The 16,935-nt window shown below is 38.7% G+C and overlaps 1 protein-coding gene across 1 annotated transcript in view; it reads left to right on the top strand.

Moving 5' to 3' along the window:
• Window positions 1–14,935, top strand: part of LOC128697161 (3-hydroxyacyl-CoA dehydrogenase type-2) — a 30,503-nt gene extending 15,568 nt beyond the window's left edge. Inside the window, exons 4-6 of the mRNA XM_070089821.1 lie at window positions 7,864–8,101; window positions 9,770–9,990; window positions 14,817–14,935. Coding sequence (XP_069945922.1) covers window positions 7,864–8,101; window positions 9,770–9,960 — 429 coding nt within the window. The 3' untranslated portion in view covers window positions 9,961–9,990; window positions 14,817–14,935. The remainder of the gene's footprint in view (window positions 1–7,863; window positions 8,102–9,769; window positions 9,991–14,816) is intronic.
• The last annotated feature ends 2,000 nt before the right edge of the window (window positions 14,936–16,935 follow it).

The raw sequence follows: 16,935 nt of genomic DNA, 5'->3' as shown, positions 1-16,935 counted from the left end.
GAACTCCTTGAAACAAGGCACCATACACAGAGGCACCTTACATTCCTCACACATAAACCGAGTGTCTTTGCGTCTTTGTTGCTGTCGTTTTGTTTGTGCACAGACAACAAATCTCTTCTGAGCAAATTTCTTCTGAGTTGAAGGAAACTGTTTTGTGAAATGATCACCTTCCCTCCTCAAACGCTTGGGTATATCCTGAGGAATTCGAGGACCTTGTTGTATAGCAGGTGTTCTTACCTGGTACTTCATTATGAGTTGTCTGACAACAGACAAACAAAATTCACCATACGGTGGTCTGTTGCCAGTCTTTATTTGGTACATATTATATGCATTGAGCATTGAAATGTCCATGAGATGGAAGAAAAGTTTCATGTACCACTTGTAACTCTTACGAACACAATCAACAAAACCAATCTGCATGCCACATTTGTCAACCAAGCGCATAATCAAGTGTATAATCAATCACTGTCACTGGTTTTCGAATACGTTCATTAGTCACTCGATCAACTTTGCCACTGTCTTGCATTTCATTACGGTGAATGGTTGTCAACAATGTGACATCTCGTTTGTCATGCCACCGTAATGCCATGATGTCATTGGCAGTAAACACCTGCATGTCATCACCACGAGCACCTGCGTTGAGCCTGGACATATGTTTACGATTAGAAAGCACTGTGCCACACACATCTGTCTTGTTCACTTGCATGAAATCACTGAGTAATGGGCTTGTGTACCAGTTATCGGTATATAATGTATGCCCCTTACCAAGATAAGGTGCCATCATGTTTCTCACTACGTTACCTGAGATACCCAATAACATCTTGGTATCTTTCAATGTTTTACTTCCCATGTATACAACAATATCCAACACCAGGCCACTGTCACAGTCACAGAGTACAAACAGTTTTATACCAAAGCGTTTCCTCTTGCTCGGTATATACTGCTTGAATGACAGTCTACCTTTGAACAAAATCAAAGACTCGTCAATTACAAGATTCTTGAATGGATAAAAGTATATGCTGAACTTTTGTTTGAGATACATGAAAACATTTCTAATCTTGTATAACCTGTCACTTCTGTCAGGCCTGGTTTTGTCAGAGAAGTGCAACATACGTAACAGTAAGATAAACCTGTTCACTGGGATGATTTCACTGAAGACCGGGGTAGAAATTAGCCGAACTGTGGACCAGTATGCTTTTATATTATGCTTATAGACATGAGGTTTAAGCATTATTGTTGCAAAAAGCAAATACATTTCTGCAACAGTCGTCTCTTTCCACCTGTGTAGTCTTGACTGTGGTGATATGATTGTATTTGCCATGGTGTACTCAAAATACTTATTACTTTCCCTGACAATAGTTTCCATCAATGGCTGGTCAAAGAATAATTCAAAGAATTCCAGTTCATTGGCCGTGGTTCCAAGGGGACAAGTAGGTAGAATTCCACTTAGAGAGTCATCAAAGTGGTGGGGCTTGGGAACAAATTTGGGATTTTGCTGCCAATCCCAGATACGGTTTGCTGGTGGATACTGGACATCATAGGCTGGTTGTGCGGGTGGTTGTGGTTGTGGTAGGCTGGTGGCTGACGCTCCGCTTTGTCCTTGAACTGAGTCAGCAGCATGGGTCCCAGCCTGGGCTGGTGAGTCACGCATGGCGGTGCCACTACCATCACCACTACCACCATCTACTGATGCCTGTGGTCTATCCATGCCAAGTGTAGCCACATCATCCTCACTATCACTATCTAAACCTGGTGTAGGGCCACGGGATGTACTCCGGGATGTACTCCGTCCCCTGGGCACAGCATAGGGTACACTACCCAAGCGCATGCGGCGGCGTACATACCGACGCTTCACTGGTGAATATGATTCCTCACTATCACTACTCGAATGATTGTCAAGCGCAATAAAATCACAATCCACGTCACTATCATCATCATTACTGAAGTCAGAGGCCTGGCCATGCGAAAATATTAGTTTTCTCTTGCGTTGAGGTACAACCGACCGTGAGTCACGAGTGCCTACACCAAAGGTAGAAGGTTGAGGATCGTCAGGGTTTTCTGCACTATTATCGATATCCTGGTCATTCCTTTCGGTCACTAACTGATCAAAGCCATAGAATTCGTCTTCATTTCCACTTCCGTCAGTGTCAGAACTATCAGATAGGAAGAGGAGAGTCCCAATTTTCCGGGGAGTGAGAGCTGACTTGCGACGAGGCATGGTGAACAAGGGTAACTGAGCCGGCGTTCCGACAATGCTATGCGGGCGCCTAGATTTTTTGTTTATGGCGCACACCCACCACGCAGACCCGTTCTCTCACATGTAGGCCTATGAGCACTTTCGCGCTAAATTTGACAGCGCTAGAATTTTGGCATAGATCTACGGTTTGGACACTCAACGTGAAGCCGTAGATCTACGGGATGGACCCTGAAAGGGTTAAATTCTGAGAGTTAGCCTCCAACACACTCCTGGTGTTTGAAATAAGGATTGCCACCACCTTCTGTACCTCAACCAGATGACCCATGACTCAGTGATATCTAATCTGATAAGATACTCACCAAAAATATTGGCTATACAATTAATTATTAATTATATAATTTTTTCTGAATTGATTAAACTTAAATCACCCATTGAAGTGTTATTAATTACATTTTAAGTTACACTCAGGCCCCCTGAATTGAGAGCAGTATTTACATGTATAATATCTGAATTATTTACTAAATACTCTGAGAAAGATTTGAGGTTAAGTAGGTAAATTTTCTGGAAACATAAACACATATGCAGTTTAATATGATCCTTTAAACTGCATATGTGTTTATGTTTCCATTGTGTCGGTATTTTATACCATTTATTTTCATCAGGTAAATTTTCTAATACTTCCATATGTGTTTATGTTTCCATTGTGTCTGTATTTTATGCCATTTATTTCCATCAGGTAAATTTTCTAATACTTCCATATTCTTTCCCTCTCATCTCTGACTCTCTTCCCCCTTCCTAATCCTCTATCACTCCCCTTTCCTTTTTTCCCCCCTGTCGTCTTTGTGTATATATGGGGACAGCGTCATAGTGTGTTTTCCACCTAGGGTACTCCAAAGAAAGAGAACACGTACACCATCATTTATTCAACTGCTGTCTTGCCAGAAGTAGTTGGCTGTTATAATTCAGTTGACCCATTGAATAGCAATATCTCACCCTTCCTTCATTTATTTACTTATTTTTAAAAATGTCCCATACCTTTAATATCTTTATAGCTTGTAAGATAATGGGGAAGCCAGAGAATGAGGTCAATACAAGACTAATTTCTAAAAGTATTTCTTGAGATATGATTAGATGAAGAATAAGAGTATTAGGGGCTGAGATTCTCTTACTTGATTACATGGTGCTTGACATTTTCTTGATGTACTTTTCTGTGTTATAAAATTTATTTAGAAATAATTATACTGTATTGTATTATGTTTATTAGTATTACTCATTTTCATATGAAACCCTTGTGTAAATATTGAATTTTTGTTTATATATGGGATTAGAGGCAATAAGGTACAGGTTGGCCATCACAAATCCGCAGTCAGTCATCTGGTTCCATCAGTTATCTGGCACTAATTTCGGCTAGCATAATTTCAAATTTTCAGGGTCGCCACACCAACCTGCTGCTACTGTTTGGTGGTGCTACTTGCTGCACAAGTCATTCCAATTTCTTTTTCTCCATTTATTGTTATAACCTGCTTGCTTTTAGCCCTAACCATGGTTCCAATGAATAAAATAAATGCTTCTCATTGTATAAAACACATACACAGTACATTGTCCATAAAAGATAAGGTGGCTTTGAAGCCACTGTCGGTTGCCATGAGCTCAGTCTCGTGATGCAGGGGAATATACTTTGTTATTACGCTAATATCAACACTACAGCTTATTTACCTATCAAAATTGATCTGATATGACATAATAAACACTATAAATACAGTGGAACCTTGGTTTCCATGATTAATTCGTTCCAGAAAGTTTGACAAAAACTGAATTGTACGAAAACTGGGGCAGACGAAATAATGTAAATCCAATTAATATGTTCCAAACTCTCAAAAATATTAACAAAAAATACATTTTAGGGAGAAGAGCTATAGTTTTACATGCAGAAAACAATGAGAAATAAATATAAATGACTAAAATGAAATGAATAAATGAACATTTAACATCACTTTTACTGAAGACTTTTGTTAGCATATGGAAAATGGCGAGGAGGGGAGAGGGAGGAGAGGTTATTATTTGGAAAGGGAATCCCCTTCCATAAGGCCTTCAGGTATCAAGGCCCTATCTGGGGTTACTTCCCTTCTTTGTCTTTTACTGGCACTAGGACCAGCTTGAGAGTCACTGTACCTCTGTCGCACAAAAATCTGTCCAAAGAGGCCTGTTTCTGGTGTCTTTCTAAGATTTGCCTAAAATGGGACAAGGCATTGTCATTGAACGTGTTGCAGACATGGCTTGCAACAGCTTTGTTAGGGTGATATTTCTCCACAAAACTTTGCAACTCACTCCACTTTGCACACATGTCCTTAATCACTGAAGAAGGCACATTCTCCCCTCTCTCTTCCTCCTCCTCTGAAGCAATTTCGTAAGCTGCAATCTCTTGCTGTTCCAGTTGAAGGTGTTGCAGCTCTTCAGTGGTTAGCTCTTCCCTATGGTCATCCACCAACTCTTCCACATCCTGGCCCCTCCCATCCAACCCCATGGGCTTCCCCAAAGACACAGTAGATTCCACAGCAGGTGTAGGGTCATCAGGGTCAGCCTCAGCTTATCAACTGACTTGCCTTTTCGCAAATTATCAACTCCAAAACACTATCTCCCACGCGGGGTGATGCTCACTCAATGATAAACAAAGGCAGACTGAGTCACTTGGTGCTTCAGTGGCTGAATGATGCAGGTGGATGCATTCAGTATGAACCATTGTCAACTCTATGAAAACCGAGGTGATGTACGAAAACTGGGACAAATTTTCGATAGGAAAAGTCGTCGAGAACCGAATCCTACGAAAACTGGGGCATATGAAAACCGAGGTTCCACTGTAACATAAAAACATGGTAAATACAGTGGACCCCCGCATAACGATGGCATCGCATAGCGATTTTTCCGCATAACGATTACTTTTATCGCAAAATTTTTGCCCCGCATACCGATTAAAAACCCGCATACCGATTTTCGTCCGAGACGCGTCCAATGTGCCCTCACATGTGCCGGCCGTCCCATTGTTTACCAGCCAGCCTCCGCGGTAACATCCAAGCATACACTCGGAATATTTCGTATTATTACAGTGTTTTCGGTGGTGTTTCTGGAAAATAAGTGACCATGGGCCCCAAGAAAGCTTCTAGTGCCAACCCTGTGGTAAAAAGGGTGAGAATTAGTATGGAAATTAAGAAAGATTTTGAAGGGTTTGGGGCTAACCCTGAGAAGCCTATGCCAGTTGTGGAATCCATTGTGCCTACTTCAAAGATTAAGGAAATGTGTGCAGAGTGGTTTGAACTGCAAACCTTTATAGATGAAAATCACCCTGACACAGCTGTTGCAAGCCGTGCTTGTGACTATTTCAATGACAATGTTATGGCCCATTTTAGGAAAGTCTTGAAGAAACGGGAGGTACAGAGCTCTATGGACAGATTTGTTGTGCGACAGAGGTCCAGTGACTCTCAAGCTGGTCCTAGTGGCATTAAAAGAAGAAGGGAAGTAACCCCAGAAAAGGACTTGCTACCTCAAGTCCTAATGGAAGGGGATTCCCCTTCTAAACAGTAAGAAGATAATGCTCTCCCCTCCTCCCATCCCATCAATCATCACCAGATCTTCAATAAAAGTAAGTGTCATGTAATTGTGCATGCCTTTTTCAGTTTGTGTGTATTAAAATTAACATTTCATGTGGTAAAAAAATTTTTTTTTCATACTTTTGGGCGTCTTGCACGGATTAATTTTATTTCCATTATTTCTTATGGGGAAAATTAATTCGCATAACGATTATTTCGCATAACGATGAGCCCTCTTGCACGGATTAAAATCGTTAACCGGGGGTCCACTGTACTCCAGAATGAATAATATTTAGCATAATACTGAGCGGTTCAATGGAGGTACGAAGAGGATGTGGGATACAAGTACCATCCTTCTATCCCTGTCTTGGGGGCTTATATTAAAGAAAAGAGAGTGTAGCACAGGGCTAACTGTGATATACACTCATAATGCACCATAAAACTGAAACAAAAAAGCTATTTTCTTTACATAGGTTATCATACATAGCAGCATATGTGTAGAGAACCTAGGATAACCCAAAAAAGTCAGACAGAGTGACTTATTTCCAGTACCTGGCTTGGGCTTGCCATGTATGATTTTTGGTAAATATTTTTTTCTCAGTTGTTTGTTGGGCTATCTTATTGAAATTTGGGCAATGTATGATGGAAAGATGCCTCTTAACGTACACCAAAAATGAAATAAATCGGACAATAAATAACGGAGTTCACTTCTCAGCCATTGGCCACCCCTTAGCGGTACATTTTCGTATGGTTTTCATGGTTGTATTCTCGTTTTTCTAATCTCATTTGATAGAATGGAAGATATATTACAGAAATAGATATGATTTTGATTAGTTTCATGATAAAAAGTATCTTGAAACTGAGCTCAAAGTAGCGGAAATGTTCGATTCTTTGCCGATGTTCAAGAGTAAACAATGTCCAATACGTGTCTGACTGGCCAGTCTAATACGCAGTTACGAATGGGTTGACATTATTTATACAATTATTACAGTAATACAATAGTCTGTAGTCCATTTTGAATAAAAATTCAAAATGGAAAGCAAGAGTAATATATGAGGGGCCTGGAGATGTGACTAATGAACAGAGAAAATGTTATTTTAGTGCCAGGAATATCTGCATTGTTTATTCTGGACCCTATTTTGAAATTGGCATCTTTAGAAATTTGTGTGAAGTTGGCCAAGCTGCCAGTTTCTGACCCCTTTATTGGGTAGTTGAAACAGGTGAATGGGTGGTTTCTTGGACTCAGTCGGCAGAATAGAAGTAAATAAATAAGTTTATTCAGGTATACACAAATACAGTTCCATAGATTATCATACGTAGCAGCATGTGTAGAGAACCTAGAATAACCCAAAAAAGTTAGACAAAGTGACTTATTTCTACTGAGGTCCTTAAAGACCATCATGTAGTTGATGGGTTTTAACACATAATAAACCAGCTAGCCACTTTGTATAACAAACCAGAAACAAGAACAGATCTTGAAAGAACCCTTGCAAGATCTGTTCTTGCAAGAGATGCACTGAAGCGAAGGTTCAGTGCAATGTTTGTATAAACCTTACTGCATTTAAACAGCACTATAAAAGGAATACTAGTGAAATAGCTATGAGTTTGGTAGACTGGAACAATGGAATGGGCCAGAAATAGGGTGTAAATTGGGTAATCCGGCAAAGTTACTAATCCGGCACCCTACAGGTCCCGATGATGCCGGATTTGTGATGGCCTATCTGTACTGTACTGCCTTTTTAATCATTTTTAGAAAGTTTACTGGAGTTAAATGGTATAAAGATGCATGTGCAAAATATGAGTAATTTTGATTTAGGAAATGTTTTGCTCACCATCTATTGAAGAAGCCCTGGGCAGGCAAAATGTCTCCTATATAAATGTTTTCCATATATTGCAGGTGACTTTTTTTATATATTTGCTGGTACTAGTTATGTACCTTGTGTAATATGCCAGAGATAGCTCTGCTGTAAGGAAACGCTAGCAGTTACTGGCATATGAAAATTTTGCATTTTCAGCTGAGAATAATTAACAGTCACTTAAGAGTATATGTTATCCTTTTCTGTTCATGGTACCATTTTTCAGGTCAATTTAGGTGGCACCTTCAATGTGATCCGCCTTTCAGCAGCAGTAATAGCTGAAAATGAACCAGATGCAGATGGACAGCGAGGTGTTATAATTAATACTGCAAGTGTTGCTGCCTTTGATGGCCAGATTGGGCAGGCAGCATATGCAGCCAGCAAGGGAGGTATTGTGGGCATGACTCTCCCTATTGCCCGAGACCTGGCACCCATGGGCATCAGAGTTTGCACAATTGCACCAGGTACGTGAAATGCTGCCTTTTAAATACTGTATTTTGTGCTGTTTATATACAATGCAGTATGTATTTTCCAGTCTTTTAAATATAATATGTAAACTTGTTATAGGAAATTGTTTATTGGTTTACAATTCATGCTAGTGTACTTTTTGTTAAACAACAGCTTAACTTTTGCAATATTCACTTTATATTATGTAGTACATATTCTCACTCATCCTCATGCTCACTCACACACTCACTTATTCACACTCATTCACACCTACTCTCCTTTACCTTTGATGAGTTTCAAGAATTTCTCTAGTCCTGGAGCCTGGCCTTGGGCCAGGCTTATGTGGCAGCAGCAGCAGGTTGCTGCTGCTGCTGGCCAGCTGGCTCACATATCCATCACAGCCTGGTTGATCTGGCAACTGGTAAAGATATTTGTCCAGTTTCCTCTTGAATACCTTTATATCTGTCCCAGCAGTGTTTCTGATATCTTCTGGTAAGATGTTGAATAGTCTGGGGCCATGGATGTTGATAAAGTGTTCCCTTATTGCAACCATGGAGCCCATGCTTTCATTGGATTTATTTTGCCACATTTACACTCACTTTCATTCACACACACACAAGAGCTACAAAGAGAGGCTAAAGGAATTGAATCTAATGACCATGGAGGACAGAATGAACAAGGGAGACATGATAACATTATAGTTTTAAGAGTAGGTATGACAGGGCCCATGTGGCTAGGAGAGAGTAAATCTGGCAAGTTGAGAGGCAGGGCCAGGAGCTAAGACTTGACCCCCTGCAACCTCATATGTGTGTTTTCAAACCTTTTCTTTCAAATTACAGCTATGTAATTGCAACACATTTAGGTTTCTTCACCTCTGTATATGAGCTATACTATTTCTTTCTACAGATGCCTCAGCACACCAGCTACCTCTTTTCCCTATTATCTATTCCATGGTTCACCATAGAATATATGCATTAATTTAAAAATTTGTTATTTTTTGTTATCTCTGAATTACGTACAATACTTTTGCAAGTTTTGATTGCTTCTAGTCATGATATTAAACCACTAAACAACATATCTGGAGTCATCATACCTGGAGTCATCTGGTATTTGCATTATACATAGATAATCTGAGGACTTTAATGACCTCTTCAATTGTAAAAATACTTTAATGCAAATTTGTACTCTATTATTGAACCAAATGGAAATTTTTGAAGGTGGTCAAATCAGATATCTTTTTTCATATATAAATAAGGAACACTACATATAAATAAGGAACACCCTAATTTGTATTCTTTGTATATCTTGATCAAAGAAATTAGAGCTGCCTTCCTTTTCCTTAAATCAAGCCTGACTACTACTATTCTCCAGGAACTGAATGATAATTATGGGGATTTGCAATAATCATTTATTTTGTAAGTAGGCTTTGCTTTAATGTATGTTAGCCATCATTCACCTCTACATAGGCAACACATGACACAGTGATAATAATAGTCAGTGTTGTTAGGATTGAGGTTGGAGAAAACTGTCCATTGCAAAATACTACTCTTGTCTGTCCATAACAAATGCATATGTCTTTAGTCATATAAATCTAAATATATTGTATCTACAAGTTTTATAATCTGCATTACCAAAGATTTTAAGATTCACATCACAACACACATTATGCATTTCATATTTTCCAGGTTTGTTTAAGACTCCATTATTGATGAGCCTTCCAGAAAAAGTACAAAACTTCTTGGCCAAAACGATGCCATTTCCTCAGCGTCTGGGTAACCCTGATGAGTATGCCATGATGGTTCAGGCAATCATCACAAATCCAATGATGAATGGAGAGACTATTCGTGTAGATGGTGCCATTCGAATGCAACCCTGAGTTTCTGTGAATCTCCTTGTCATGTTACTGGTAATACTCTATACCTAAATATCATTTGTAAAATATTTTTGTAGAGAAGTTTGAGAATTTAGCCACTCAGACCTTTTCATTTTGACATGTTTTCTGCTTCACAATTAGTTGTTTATGCAAAAGTTATTTTTGACTTCTTGTACTTCTAATTTTAATAGTTCATAATGATTTATAACATTAATGTAAATTCTTATAATTTTTATTATTTTTTTTTATTAACACACTGGCCGATTCCCACCAAGGCAGGGTGGCCCGAAAAAGAAAAACTTTCACCATCATTCACTCCATCACTGTCTTGCCAGAAGGGTGCTTTACACTACAGTTCTTAAACTGCAACATTAACACCCCTCCTTCAGAGTGCAGGCACTGTACTTCCCATCTCCAGGACTCAAGTCCGGCCTGCCGATTTCCCTGAATCCCTTCATAAATGTTACTTTGCTCACACTCCAACAGCACGTCAAGTATTAAAAACCATTTGCCTCCATTCACTCCTATCAAACACGCTCATGCATGCCCGCTGGAAGTCCAAGCACACAAAACCTCCTTTACCCCCTCCCTCCAACCTTTCCTAGGCCGACCCCTACCCCGCCTTCCTTCCACTACAGATTGATACACTCTTGAAGTCATTCTGTTTCGCTCCATTCTCTCTACATGTCCGAACCACCTCAACAACCCTTCCTTAGCCCTCTGGACAACAGTTTTGGCAATCCTGCACCTCCTCCTAACTTCCAAACTACGAATTCTCTGCATTATATTCACACCACACATTGCCCTCAGACATGACATCTCCACTGCCTCCAGCCTTCTCCTCGCTGCAACATTCATCACCCATGCTTAACGCCCATACAGGAGCGTTGGTAAAACTATACTCTCATACATTCCCCTCTTTGCTTCCAAGGACAAAGTTCTTTGTCTCCACAGACTCCTAAGTGCACCGCTCACCCTTTTCCCCTTATCAATTCCATGATTCACCTCATCTTCCATAGACCCATCCGCTGACACGTCCACTCCCAAATATATGAATACATTCACCTCCTCCATACTCTCTCCCTCCAATCTTTCATCACCTAATCTTTTTGTTATCCTCATAACCTTCCTCTTTCCTGTATTCACTTTCAATTTTCTTCTTTTACATACCCTACTAAATTCATCCATTAACCTCTGCAACTTCTCTTCAGAATCACCCAAGAGCACAGTGTCATCAGCAAAGAGCAACTGTGACAACTCCCACTTTATGTGTGATTATTTATCTTTTAACTCCACACCTCTTGCCAAGACCCTCGCATTTACTTCTTTTACAACCCTATCTATAAATATATTGAACAACCATGGTGACCTAGGTAGTAGGTTGGTAGACAGCAACCGCCCAGGGAGGTACTACCGTCCTGCCAAGTGAGTGTAAAACGAAAGCCTGTAATTGTTTTACATGATGGTAGGATTGCTGGTACCCATTTTTCTGTCTCACAAACACGCAAGGTTTCAGGTACGTCTTGCTACTTCTGCTTACACTTAGGTCACACTTCATATACATGTACAAGTATATATATACACACCCCGCTGGGTTTTCTTCTATTTTCTTACTAGTTCTTGTTCTTGTTTATTTCCTCTTACCTCCATGGGGAAGTGGAACAGAATTTTTCCTCTGTAAGCCATGCATGTTGTAAGAGGTGACTAAAATGCCAGGAGCAAGGGGCTAGTAACCCCTTCTCCTGTATATATTACTAAATGTAAAAGGAGAAACTTTCGTTTCTCCTTTTGGGCCACCCTGCCTCGGTGGGATACGGCCGGTGTGTTAAAAGAAAAAAAAGAAACCACGGTGACATCACACATCCTTGTCTAAGGCCTACTTTTACTGGGAAATAATCTCCCTCTTTCCTACATACTCTAACTTGAGCCTCACTATCCTCGTAAAAACTCTTCACTGCTTTCAGTAACCTACCTCCTATACCATACATCTGCAAAATCTGCCACATTGCCCCCCTATCCACCCTGTCATATGCCTTTTCCAAATCCATAAATGCCACAAAAACCTCTTTAGCCTTATCTAAATACTGTTCACTTATATGTTTCACTGTAAACACCTGGTCCACACACCCCCTACCTTTCCTAAAGCCTCCTTGTTCATCTGTTATCCTATTCTCTGTCTTACTCTTAATTCTTTCAATAATAACTCTACCATACACTTTACCAGGTATACTCAACAGACTTCTCCCCCTATAATTTTTGCACTCTCTTTTGTCCCCTTTGCCTTTATACAAAGGAACTATGCATGCTCTCTGCCAGTCCATAGGTACCTTACCCTCTTCCATACATTTATTAAGTAATAGCACCAACCACTCCAAAACTATATTCCCACCTGCTTTTAACATTTCTATCTTTATCCCATCAATCCCAGCTGCCTTACCCCCTTTCATTTTACCTACTGCCTCATGAACTTTCCCACACTCACAACTGGCTCTTCCTCACTCCTACAAGATGTTATTCCTCCTTGCCCTATACACGAAATCACAGCTTCCCTATCTTCATCAAAATTCAGCAATTCCTCAAAATATTCCCTCCATCTTCCCAATACCTCTAACTCTCCATTTAATAACTCTCCTCTCCTATTTTTAACTGACAAATCCATTTGTTCAATAGGCTTCCTTAATTTGTTAATCTCACTCCAAAACTTTTTCTTATTTTCAACAAAATTTGTTGATAACATCTCACCCACTCTCTCATTTGCTTTTTTTTTTACATTGCTTCACCACTCTCTTAACCTCTTTTTTTCTCCATATACTCTTCCCTCCTTGCATCACTTCTATTTTGTAAACACTTCTCATATGCTAACTTTTTCTCCCTTAGTACTCTCTTTACATCATCATTCCACCAATCGCTCCTCTTCCCTCCCGCACCCACTTTCCTGTAACCACAAACTTCTGCTGAATACTCTAACACTACATTTTTAAACCTACCCCATACCTCTTTGACCCCATTGCCTATGCTCTCATTAGCCCATCTATCCTCCAATAGTTGTTTACATCTTACCCTAACTGTCTCCTCTTTTAGTTTATAAACCTTCACCTCTCTCTTACCTGATGCTTCTATTCTCCTTGTATCCCATCTACCTTTTACTCTCAGTGTAGCTACAACTAAAAAGTGATCTGATATATCTGTGGCCCCTCAATAAACATGTACATCCTCAAGTCTACTCAACAGTCTTTTATCTACCAATACATAATCCAACAAACTACTGTCATTTTGCCCTACATCATATCTTGTATACTTATTTATCCTCTTTTTCTTAAAATATGTATTACCTATAACTAAACCCCTTTTTATACAAAGTTCAATCAAAGGGCTCCTATTATCATTTACACCTGGCACCCCAAACTTATCTACCACACCCTCTCTAAAAGTTTCTCCTACTTTAGCATTCAGGTCCCCTACCACACTTACTCTCTCACTTGGTTCAAAGGTTTCTATACATTCACTTAACATTTCCCAAAATCTCTCTCTCTCCTCTACATTCCTCTCTTCTCCAGGTGCATACATGCTTATGACGACCCACTTTTCGCATCTGACCTTTACTTTAATCCACATAATCCTTGAATTTACACATTCATATTCTCTTTTCTCCTTCCATAACTGATCCTTCAACATTATTGCTACCCCTTCCTTAGCTCTAACTCTCTCAGATACTCCAGATTTAATCCCATTTATTTCTCCCCACCGAAACTCCCCTACCCCCTTCAGCTTTGTTTCGCTTAGGGCCAGGACATCCAACTTCTTTTCATTCATAACATCAGCAATCATCTGTTTCTTGTCATCCGCACTACATCCACGCACTTTCAAGCATCCCAGTTTTATAAAGTTTTTCTTCTTCTCTTTTTTAGTAAATGTTTACAGGAGAAGGGGTTACTAGCCCATTGCTCCCGGCATTTTAGTCGCTTCATACGACACGCATGGCTTACGGAGGAAAGATTCTTTTCCACTTCCCCATGGACAATAGAAGAAATAAAAAACAAGAGCTATTTAGAAAAAGGAGAAAAAACCTAGATGTATGTTTATATATATGCATGTGCGTGTCCGTGAAGTGTGACCAAACTGTAAGTAGGAGTAGCAAGATATCCCTGTTATCTAGTGTGTTTATGAGACAGAAAAAGACACCAGCAATCCTACCATCATGTAAAACAGTTACAAGTTTCTGTTTCACAGTCATTCTTATAATATTGTAATATATATTGGAATATAAAAATAAAGCTAAATCGTGATACAAAGAACTTATGGTGCACTTGTACTTTGACTGATTTTGAGGGATCTTTTATTCCTACAGCATGGCCTGAGGCCAGGTTTCCTTGTTGGTCACTTGCCTTAAGATAAAATCACAAAATGAGAATAAATAGCACAAACTAGAATCGGTGATACTATACTTATGAGTTTGGAATTAGGTAGGACTAATTGCAGTTAGTAAATTACAATGTTAAATTTTCATTTAACTAATTTGACACTTGGGTAATGGAAATGCATGATTGGTTACTTCTAATTTGTATTTTAACCCAGTATCTGAGGTAATGCATCATGTATTCATTTACTTAGGTAGGTTATAACAAGTGAAAAAAATTATATGAAGAAGCTGTTATTTCTCTTATAAGCATTAATGTTTTGTAACTACTGGCAGTGAATGAGTTCTTACAGATGTAATGTACCATCTTTTCAATAAGAATATATTTAGAAAATTGTATAAAGTAATATGAAGAATTGATTTTTATATCTTTTGTTTTATTGCTTCTGTCATCATTTTCTTAAGATTTATTTTTTTATATATAAAACTGAAATATTTTCAGGGCATAAATGTGATTCTGTATTATTATTAAAGTGGATACTCGTAAGAAACTTTTGCAAGAATTAACTTTGGACTCTTGATGCAAAGTGGCTAATAACTAACAATAAAGGTAACTAACACTACATTTTTTTAGAATCCTGTTATTCTGTATTTTTTGTATAGTTATGATACTGTGCAGCTTGAAGGTTGTGTAATATAAATATTTGTTACTAGTGTTTATGTAGAACTGAAAGCAGATTTTTTTCATCTTTATATGGGTAATAAATGCTAATAAATTTATGAAATCCCTGTAATAACAGTCTTTAACTATTGTTTTCCTTATTTCCTTTTATTTAGTTATTTTAAGATGCTAGAAGGATAATTTACTATTGATAAGCTAAAGTCAACTCCCTTAGAAAGCTTTTCAACTGAAAAGGTGCATCCAAAATTTAATAGCATTTGGAAAGGCTTTCATAGTACATCCTATTCAATTTCTGATACAATTTTTCAATTGTATTTATGAAAAATTATGCATCAAGAGCTTTATAAGAGCTGGCTGTATATGCAAAAATATTCAAGATGCTGAAATATTGTGCTAAGATATCAGTGGGTATGGAAACTAAATTATCACTGAAACAATTTTTCTAGGGCATTTTAAAAAATCAACATCTAAGAATTTAGAATAATTCACTATCATTTACTTGACAAAATTAACATTTCAACATTTTAATAATTCTAAATATCCATCTAATCTCAATGACATAATTTACAAAAAGTTTTTAACATTTTGCTGCTTGAAAAAATCTTGCTTTTTTTAATTTCCTAGATCAACATGAAGTCACTTGAACATTTCCAGAATAAAATTCTGTATTTAATTGACACAGTTACTTTTTGCTGATGATACTGTGCTTATGGGAGATAAAGAAAAATTGCAAAGGTTAGTGGATGAGTTTGGGAATGTGTGTAAAGGTAGAAAGTTGAAAGTGAACATAGAAAAGAGTAAGGTGATGAGAGTATCAAATGATTTAGATAAAGAAAAATTGGATATCAAATTGGGGAGGAGGAGTATGGAAGAAGTGAATGTTTTCAGATACTTGGGAGTTGACGTGTCGGTGGATGGATTTATGAAGGATGAGGTTAATCGTAGAATTGATGAGGGAAAAAAGGTGAGTGGTGCGTTGAGGTATATGTGGAGTCAAAAAACGTTATCTATGGAGGCAAAGAAGGGAATGTATGAAAGTATAGTAGTACCAACACTCTTATATGGGTGTGAAGCTTGGGTGGTAAATGCAGCAGCGAGGAGATGGTTGGAGGCAGTGGAGATGTCCTGTTTAAGGGCAATGTGTGGTGTAAATATTATGCAGAAAATTCGGAGTGTGGAAATTAGGAAAAGGTGTGGAGTTAATAAAAGTATTAGTCAGAGGGCAGAAGAGGGGTTGTTGAGGTGGTTTGGTCATTTAGAGAGAATGGATCAAAGTAGAATGACATGGAAAGCATATAAATCTATAGGGGAAGGAAGGCGGGGTAGGGGTCGTCCTCGAAAGGGTTGGAGAGAGGGGGTAAAGGAGGTTTTGTGGGCAAAGGGCTTGGACTTCCAGCAAGCGTGCGTGAGCATGTTAGATAGGAGTGAATGGAGACGAATGGTACTTGGGACCTGACGATCTGTTGGAGTGTGAGCAGGGTAATATTTAGTGAAGGGATTCAGGGAAACCAGTTATTTTCATATAGTCGGACTTGAGTCCTGGAAATGGGAAGTACAATGCCTGCACTTTAAAGGAGGGGTTTGGGATATTGGCAGTTTGGAGGGATATGTTGTGTATCTTTATATGAGTATGCTTCTAAACTGTATTCTGAGCACCTCTGCAAAAACAGTGATAATGTGTGAGTGTGGTGAAAGTGTTGAATGATGATGAAAGTATTTTCTTTTTGGGGATTTTCTTTCTTTTTTGGGTCACCCTGCCTCAGTGGGAGACGGCCGACTTGTTGAAAAAAAAAAAAAAATTTAATTATACTGATTATCTTGTTTTCCCAGATGCTGTACAACTCATACTGGTTTAGCTCTTCCTCTCAAATATAATAACAAAACCCTATATCATTCAGCTAATTATATGTACTTGCAAAAAGCAGCCAGACAAGTACAG

Source organism: Cherax quadricarinatus, chromosome 30 (genome assembly GCF_038502225.1).
Source record: "Cherax quadricarinatus isolate ZL_2023a chromosome 30, ASM3850222v1, whole genome shotgun sequence".
Classification (NCBI taxonomy): Eukaryota; Metazoa; Arthropoda; class Malacostraca; order Decapoda; family Parastacidae; genus Cherax; species Cherax quadricarinatus.
The sequence above is the reverse complement of the archived record's forward strand: the minus strand, read 5'-3'. Positions and strand labels throughout refer to the sequence as shown.